This window comes from Passer domesticus, chromosome 3 (genome assembly GCF_036417665.1).
Source record: "Passer domesticus isolate bPasDom1 chromosome 3, bPasDom1.hap1, whole genome shotgun sequence".
NCBI classification, from domain to species: Eukaryota; Metazoa; Chordata; class Aves; order Passeriformes; family Passeridae; genus Passer; species Passer domesticus.
The window spans coordinates 109,586,562-109,595,648 of record NC_087476.1 but is presented as its reverse complement, the minus strand read 5'-3'; the positions used below and the strand labels follow the sequence as shown (position 1 = coordinate 109,595,648).

Here is a 9,087-nt window from a genome sequence, read left to right as displayed (position 1 = left end):
TTGGGTTTGTTTGGGTCTTTTTGTTGTTGTTGTTGTTGTTGCTACATGCTGGTGTCTGGGAGATGCTGAAGCAAGCAGCAGGGGTGGGAGCTCATGTGTGCACCCTGTGTCTCACTGCCAGGGCTCAGGAGCTCCATTCTGTGCCTCCCAGTTGAGAGTGCCTGTCATAGCATTTCCCCAAATTCTGAAAGATGCTTGGGCCACCTCTTTTGTTGGTGTGGGAGAAAATACCTTAGAAATTCTTCAGAACCAACCTGGGAATTTGCATTTGGAGTTCTAATGTTAAAGACATTTAGGACCCATGTTTTACACTGATTTCAATGCAGGTTTCTAAAGACAGCAGTTGTGTATATACAGACAGGCAGGGTGAATTTAGTTGAGTTTTATCTCACTCTGGCAATGAAAATTCTATTTCCAAGGCCATGCCTGCTGAGCAGTGGGATGAAGGGTTTTTCCCTGTTCACTAGGAAAAAAATACCTTCAATACCTCAGTCAAAAGATACCTTCAATAGGGATTTCCAGGTGTTCAGGTTGCAAAGTTTCTTGTCCCAGCACATCAAGCTGCTGTTGGGGGATGTGTGCTCAGCTTCAGCTGGCATCTCTGCTGTTGAGCTTAGGTCCCTACATAAAATCAATCTTTTGTGGCTTTACTGTTCCCACAGGTTTGTTTATATTAACACAGGGGCTTTTGTAGATGTTTTACCCAGCACACAGATTGCTCATTGCTCACAGAAAAAGCTGGCTGTAAAATGGGAAATTCCTGCATTTTCCATGGGGCTGGTCATAATTTTCTATTAAAAATCAAATTCTTCTCCTGCAATTCAGGAGAAGATGGAGGTTCTCCTAACTCATTGCATTGCTGGAGGCAAGGTATCCAGTATGCAAATATTTGGAGAATAGTTAACAGAGTGGTTAAACCACTTAGTTAAGCAAGAGCAACCAAGATTACAATCTGGGCATAGTTAATGAATATGTCTGCAATCTTGTTTTTAATAGGAACTGAGGCTTTGCCTGCCTTCAGGTGCACAGATTGGTTTAACTACCATGTAATTGCCTGCTCTCCAGAGCAGATGCCTGCAGACCTTGTCCTGCCGAGGAAGCTGGGGCAGAGCAGAGATGAGGATTCCACTTACACAACCAGATGAAACCTGGTGGTGGCTGCAGGGGCACAATAGGCTCAGTGTTTCAGCTGTGTGAATGGGACTTGTAAATGCCCTGAAAAAAACCCCGATTTGTGGCTTTTTAAATGGCCTGCTCCATCCAGTTACATCTGCAAGGGAGTTCCAGTGATGGAGGGGGATCAGTCTGGGGGGTTCTGGGAATTCCTGAGCAAATGCAGGGCTTTTAATGTGGGATTTAATTATTAATCCCCCATTAATATGGGATTTTGGGGCAGACTGCGAGCAGCTCTGCAGGCAGGGACTGCAATGTCTGTGTTGAACAAACTGCAGGGCCAGCCTTCCCACATCCTGGGGAGCCCTGCCAGAGTGCCACTGGCCCCATGGAATTGTTCCCAAGGGAAAAGGCTTGCTAGCCTGCAGTGTCCATCATGCCCCATGTTTCCAGCAGTGTCAGCAAATTCTGGGGTCAGTGCTGCCCTCAGGGCTCCCTGTGGGGAAGAGATGTGCTGCACACGTGGTCTGGAGGTCCTGGGACATTCTCTGAGCTCTGGGCAGCATCTTTCCCTTCAGGAAGTGCTGGGGGAGTGCCATTTTCCAGACAGGCCCCTTGGGCTGCCCAGCTTCCAGGGCATGGATGGCAGTCTTTGGGGCTGCGTTGAGGTGACAGGAAAGCTGGGCATGATGAACCTCTTTTGTGTCATTTTCTCTTCTTCCCACCTTGCAGGGAAGGTGCACATTGCTGCAGTTCAGCAGCCACCCTTCCCAGTGTCACTGTCCCGTGCTGGCCCTGCCGCCCTGTGCCAAGCAGGGACCCCCCTCCCCCCTGCTCAGCTGCCTGGGGTTGGACTTGGGGTCACACCAGGAGGGTGTCAAAGTTCCAGCTCCATTTTCTGTGAGAGGTGGGGGTGTCTCTTCCACATGCCAGCTGGGGCCACAGAGCCTCCCTCGGTGTCCCTCCAGCTGCTGACACTGCCATGGCAGCAGCACCTGGCTGCTTTTCCCAGTGCTGGATTCCAGCAAGGCTGGGCCCATGCTGTGGGGGAGGCACTCAGCAAACAGGGTGGGACAGAAGGACACGGAGGGGCACTGGTGCAGACTGGTGTGAGCTGGTGTGTGGTGGGCAAGGGGAAAGCAAAGGGCAAAGCAAAGCAGAAGGAAGGAGATTGGGGCCGTGCCAGGCCGTGGGCTGTAAATGGGATGGCCACAAGGCACAGGGATGTGAGGGGACAGGCTGCCCTGGGTGCTGGGCACACCTGGGTGCAGGTGGAACAGAGACAGCTCATCCCAAGGCCCAGGGCAGGGCTGCAGATCCCTGCCTTTGTAAACACATCCAAGCAGAAAGGCATCTTTGTGTTCCCTTGTCACATTCAGGGGCGTTAATAGAGCCTGGGCACCAACACCCCCACACACACCCCATGATGATGGGATGATGGAACCAGTTTCAATGGGTGGATGTTGAGCTTCAGAGCCATGTGCCATTGTCCATTGCCAGTGTCTCCCATTGTCCAAAGTGGCTTTGAGTTCCCTCCCTGCTCTGAAAAGGGATTTCTCTTTCCACCTCTGTTGCAACCAGTTCCCTGTTGTCACAGTAACACAAGCAAAACAAGTCAGGCTGGTTCTCAGGAGGAGAAAATCTCCACAAATGTTTTCCTTAGTTTGTAATTAAAAAGCTTCAAACCAAACCCATGGTCACAGGTGAAAAGTTTCCCCGGCTATGAAGCTGCAGAGGAGCCTCCAAGTCAACTTTTATTTCCCTCTTGTCCTCTAGTCCTCATTGTTATCCAGGAACTTCAGACTTAAAATGGAGGCATTCTTTGCCCCACAAGCTGGAAGAGATAATTTAGCACCACTGTTTTTTAGGCACCTCTAACGTTGAAAACATCCTTTCCTGGGTCTAAACCCCATTTCAATTAATTCATTGTGAAGATTTAACCCCAGCTGGCAACTGAGCTCCACACAGCCACTCACTCAGCCCCCGTGGTGGCACTGCCCTGTCAGGGTGCAGAGCTGCTGGGGCTGTGCCTGGGTGCAGCAAAGGGAAAAAGAGCAGCAAGGACTCACCCATTGTCAAAATCACAGCAAACCCATCTTTATTAGTGACACCGTGGCAGTGTGTGAGAGAGTAGCCATTCACCAAATGCAGGAGTTGATTGCTTCTGCTCACTGAGGATTTGATTCTGATCACCCAGGGAATTCTCCTACAGCCCACTGGGCCCCTTCCAGGCTGTGCTTTGTAGGGATGGGATCAAGGGCAGTGGTAATTCCTGGCCTTACAGCCGTGCCTCAGAATTCAGCAGCACCCTTCAGGAGCTGCAGTGACCCACATTGCTCCCGAGCTGAGGTAAATATTCCCATTGCTCATTGCAAGTCAGAGAAGGCATTTTCAGAAACTGCATGAAAATGTTAATTTGTACAGTGGTTTTAGAGGGGGAAACACACTTAAACGGGCACACAGCAATTAAAATGACACAGTTTCACACTTGTGCCTCTTGGTGCTTGTTCACATTTCCTGTAATTCCAGTAACAACCCTGGACACATAAAGGTGAAGTCCAGGGATATTTTAGCCCTTTGAACCCAACTACATTATGGTTTTTTAAAGCTGGATGGCTTTTTTTTTTTTTTTTTTTTTGGCCCCAGCATCAAACTGTACCCAGCCTGTAAACTACTGAAGGGAAACAGATTGTGCCAGGATATTCCTTTCTCTGGCAGGCTCCTTGTCTTCATCACCAAGATCCCACATAAAAAGCTGCTTGTTTCTAGGCTATACATTAAAACCCAAACCCCAAACCCAGCCCGGAGATGGCAGCCATTGTTCCTGGGGTTGTTCAGGCTCTCAGGACGATTTCCACCGCAGGAGCGAGAACACCTTGTGGATCACGTAAAGCAGGGTGGCCACGAATGCAAATACCTGGGATGGAAAAACACACCAGCCCGTCAGTGTTCTGTGGCACGGTGCCACTCCAGCACCGAGCCCACGCCTCGTGACATGCCACATGTCTGGGGACACCCGTGCACGCTGAGATGGCAACCAGTTTCTGTCCCCCCTCCCCAAACTGCTGGTGCAAATACAGATTTGCACTTGAGGCCACCCCAGAGCCACCTGCTGCCATTCCTTGCCCTCCTGCCAGGCACTCACCACGGCAGCAATGTTCTCCCTGTACTGCTGTGCCAGGGTCGGGAAGAAGCTGAGGGAATAGGTCATGTAGGCTTCCAGCACCGCGGCGCTGAGGTAGAACAGCGCTGCCGTGCAGTGGCAGATGACATCCTGAGGAACAAGGATCACACAGTCACCTCGGGGGGAGTCACACTGCCCCTACAGCCATCCCCGGGCTGCAGTCTGGAGAGCAGCAGCAGCACCCTGCTGGTGACAAACCCACCCCCAGGGTTTGCCACAGGCACGTACCAAGGTGACCCAGCAGCTGCCGCTGCCGCCGTGAGCCCCGCAGAGGTAGAGGCACAGGAGGGAGATGGACATGACGAAGCAGAACACGGAGACAAACATCACCCAGCCCTGCAGCATGGAGTCTGGGACCCTTGAGGATGCCACCAGGATCCACACAAGGCCCCCAAAGATCTGCAAGTAAAGTGGGGGACAGGGTGAGTGTGGGGTAAGGTGACTTGTCCAGAGCAGAGCCAAAAGCCACTCACACCTCTGGCACTGCACATGGCAGCATCCCATGAGTTCTTCCCAGCCTCCACTCGAAAATGGGCATTCAGCTGGGAGTCTCTGTCACTGATCCTGACCCGAAAAAATTCCTCACTGGTGCCACTGCCACTCACACCCTCCCTACACCAGTGTGCTTAGGAGGCTGGCTCAGACCCTTCTGAGGGCTGGCTTTAGTGAACAGGGAGGCTGATTTAGGAGATTTGTGTTTGCTTCACACCCAGAGTGTCAGATCTCTGCCAGGGCAATGTCAAACCCAGCTCACCTGCACAAGCAGCACAGACACCTGCCCTCCCAAAGGTCACATGCAAATGTCACTCTGAAAGGAGAGAACAGGCTGAGGAGAGGTTTGACTCCCCCAAACCTGGGGAGAGGAAAAGAGTCTGAGGCCCCCAGCTCCTGCTTGGGAAAGGAAGCTTGTAGTGCTGCTCTTTGGGTCATCCTTCATTGCCTACACCAGAGCTGTGCCTTGTCCCAGGTGCTGGTGTGGGAGCAGGTGGGACCTTCTCAGCCAGCCTTGGGAGCTTGCCATGGGTTTCCTGGTGGTACAGAGGGACAGCCATGGCTAGGCTCCATCCCTTCACCAGCAAACTCCTGCACAAGAGGATGGGAGCATTATGCTCAGTGTTGTGGAGTGCCTGGAGTGCAAGTGATGCCTTTGCACTGCAATGCCCTCAGGAGCTGTTCTGTGCCACAGATCAGCCCAGCTGTTCCTTGGACCTGTGCAAAGTTCAGTCTGTGCAGTGTCCTGTGATAAGGAGCTCCACAGCTGAGCCCACACTCTGTGGACCTGTGCTGTTCTGGGGACCTATCCCTCACCACCAGCCACTCTGGGATTCAGGCAAATGTCCAGAGGCAGGAGAGCCTTGCTGACTCTGAGGTCATTCTTATCCTTGTATGGCCAGTGTATCCCAGTCAGCATCCAAGTGCCAGCTCATACTCTTCCATTTCCATTTCCATTTCCATTTCCATTTCCATTTCCTTCCAATCATTTTGCAAGTGGAAAGGAAGTCTCTGATTTATGGTAACTCAGAAAATGTTACATCATTTTTGTCACCCCACAGTTGTAGGAAAGTTTGTTGGTGCCATTATGCAAATTGACACGTTACATCAATTATGTGGTTGAGATGTGGCAAAGACCTGAGTGAAAATGGGTCTTCCAGAGTGCTGCTCTTCTGGGCCCTCTTGTAACAACCAAAGGCTGAGCCTTGAGCACTAATCCAGTCCTTTCAATCACTCATGTGCTGACACAATGAGCGAGTTGCAGCTAAAAATCCTGGGGGAAAGCGTTACGGCTGCTCCATTAAAATCCAGCACAAGTTATGGTGAGATACAAAGTTGGGGAAAGAAGCACCACAACTCACTTCCTACCACTCGCCATCTCTCCTTCCTGCAGCTGTGCTGACCCACTCAGAAAATTCTGTTTGACGTGGTTTGATTATTGACTTTGGTTTTATGGTGAAGATTCATAAAAAGGAAGGAAGGATTGAGAGGCTTTCAATAACTCACAGCAGGATGTGGACAGCAGTCTAAGAAAAAAATTTCATCCTTTAACCAGCTTTTACAAAGAAAACTTATCTGCTTTCAGCTTGTTTCAGGTTTTCCATAGGTCTGGGTATTCATATGTGCAGAAAGTTATTCAAATTAAATGGATTACAATAATTAAACTGAGCCCCACAGATTAAAAATGGTAGTTTTTGATCAGCCCATGCAAATGTGGCCATCATCTGAGCTGCAGGCAGGATCTTATGAAAATTTCACAACCCCCTCAGCATTTAAAATGCCAATTTTGTTTTATTTTGTTATGTTACTATCTTGGCCCATGGTAGGCAATCTGAGATTCCACTAAGGAATGAGAAACTCTCTATCCCTCTGATTCAAGCAGCCACCTCCTTTGTACACAGCAGAGGTCACACAGCAGCACAGCCCAGAATCTGCCTGGAGATGGAGAAATCCAGTCATGCAGCATTCCTCCTTCCTGGGCGGTTCCTGGGCCTTCAGGATGCACATTTCCAGATCTTACCCAAACCAAAGGACAGGGTGCTCGCTTCAGCAGCTGCCCTGCCAAATCCCCTGGAGACAGGGATCACAAACAAACAGCTCAAGGGGAATGAGCCCTCTGAGGCCAGCGGGATTGACACAGCTCAGTGGCAGGGGTGGCTGGCAAGTGTCAGCCCAGCCAAAACCCCCACAGGCACCCAACAGCCTCCTTCCTGTGGCTGCAGGAAACCTGGCATTGCTCTGGGGCAGGGACCAGGCCTGCAGAGCACAGAGGAGCGGCTGAAGCAAAGCCTTTCCCACATCCTCTTTGCTACATTGCTGTCACCAGGAGAACCAAGGAAACGCCGTCAATCCCAGGAGCGCGGACCAAGCTGGGTGACAGGAAAGGATCTGGTGCCAGATGGCAAAGCTGAAGTTTTTAGCAGGGAATAATCTGAACGCCATCCTCACAATACTCAGCCAGAGCTTTCAAAGCTGGACCAAAGCGCTGGGAATCTGGGAAAAAACCTCCCAAGCTCTTGTGAGAGGAGCACGTTCCACGAGTGGGGCAGAGGACAGGGGGGAAAAGTTCAGGCTGAGACTTTGTATCCCACAAGCCATGCTCAGCTTTCAACCACATGCGCCAAATCCATTAAAGATTGCGATCTCCTCCTGCTCAATGAAGTTACGATGTGGAACGAAGTTACGAGGTGTTTGCTCACCCTTTGCCCACCTTTCGCTCGCCCACACCCCAGGGCCCGGCAGCTCCGCACCCGCGGCTCGGGAATGCCGCGATGGAGCAGCGCAATTCCCGCGGCTGCCCTAAGCCCCTGCTCCAAGCCAGCAGCTCCCCCTCTGCCTGTGCTGAGGGTTAATTACCGCCGGGTAATTAACCATCCCCGTTCGGCAGCCTGGTTAAACCCACCGGCAATCCCTGCTGTTTTTTCAGGCAGGAAATCAAAGCCTTTTTCAAAGGCTCCAGAAAATCCCACTGCAGACTGAAGGAGAGCTTCAGAGCCCGTGGTTTTCTGCGAGGATGAGATGCCCTCCAGCCCCTTGTGGCTCAGGGACCTGAGCCACATTCCTGAGCCGTGTCTGGGGACAAGTGTCACCCCTCGGACACCTGCAGCACAACCTGTGCTGAGCCCCCAGCCGCAGCCACGGCCCTCCCCCAGGGACAAGCCAGCACTCACGATTTCGGGGATGAAGAGCACATCTGGGAAGGTCGTCAGGACGGCCAGGCCGCTGGGCAAAGTGCTGCTGGAAGCTGAGGAGGACATTGGAAGCCTCTGGCACGGTGCTCGTCGGCGCTCTGTGAATGCAGCCTCCTTACCTCTCCCTCTCTCTCTCCCTCCTTTCCTGCCCTTCCTGCTCTCGTTTCTTCCTCTTTTCTCCCCTTCCTGCTCTGGTTCCTTTCCGCCCTGCTTCCTGCTGACAGGTGAAGACAGCAGTGAGTGGCACAGGTGTGGCCGAGCCCTGTGACCTGCAGTCACATGGGAGATGCAGGGGCAGCCCCGGGGCGCTGGAGCAGAGTTCGGCTGTCCCCGCACGGCCGAGCCTGCCAGGCAGGGCCCAGTGGCACTGGGGTGACAGCTGCGGGCAGCAGGGGACACCTGTGCCCATGCACCTGCACAGCCTCGAGTCCCCTTGGACCTGCACAGTGAGCCAGCCTGGCCCCGCAGCCCTGAGGGGTGGCTGGTGGCCAGGGCAGGCCAGGATGTGACACGGGGCAGGCAGCGGGGCCCAGAAATGTCCCACAGACATCCAGGGATGAGGGCAATCAAACTGCACCTCCATCATCTCTGCAGGAGATTGGAAGTGCCAAGGTGACACAAATGACCTAAAATGATGAGGCTTCCCAGGCAGTTTCACTTTTTAAATTTTATCTCTTTGTCTGCAGTCCATGGGGGCAAGTCATTCCCCTTCTTCTTCATATGGAATATTTACTCCTTTTTAACACACTTGGGCACACAGCAAAAACCACAGAACTCCAGAAGCTGAGGCCAAAAAGTGCAAAGAAAGGACTTTCCTTGAGAAAGGAAGGCAGGGTAAAACCTGTCCCTTGGAGAAAGCAGTGGGGCAGATGAGTGGAGGAGGCTGCAACATCAGAAAAACTGGGGAAATGTTTTTAATAAGCAGATTAAGTGAGGGGCAGGGTTACATGGCAGAGCAAGCACAGAACTACAGGGCTGGTGGGGCAGTGAAGGGGTGGGATGGAAGCCTCTTACCCAGACCTTGAACTCTATTATTTCCAGTCTATTGAAGCAAAACCATCTAAATAGATAATGCCAATTTTCTTTTTCTTCTGGAGGCCTTTTCTC

General features: G+C 52.0%; 1 protein-coding gene across 1 annotated transcript; it reads right to left on the bottom strand.

Moving 5' to 3' along the window:
• Positions 1–3,185: 3,185 nt before the first annotated feature.
• On the bottom strand, positions 3,186–8,182 carry MAL (mal, T cell differentiation protein). Its single transcript, XM_064415043.1, has 4 exons — positions 7,960–8,182; positions 4,526–4,696; positions 4,259–4,387; positions 3,186–4,030 (listed from the first exon to the last, which is right to left on the bottom strand). The coding sequence occupies exons 1-4, from the start codon at positions 8,044–8,046 to the stop codon at positions 3,956–3,958; spliced, it is 462 nt and encodes a 153-aa protein (XP_064271113.1). The 5' UTR covers positions 8,047–8,182; the 3' UTR covers positions 3,186–3,955.
• Between the last annotated feature and the right edge of the window lie 905 nt (positions 8,183–9,087).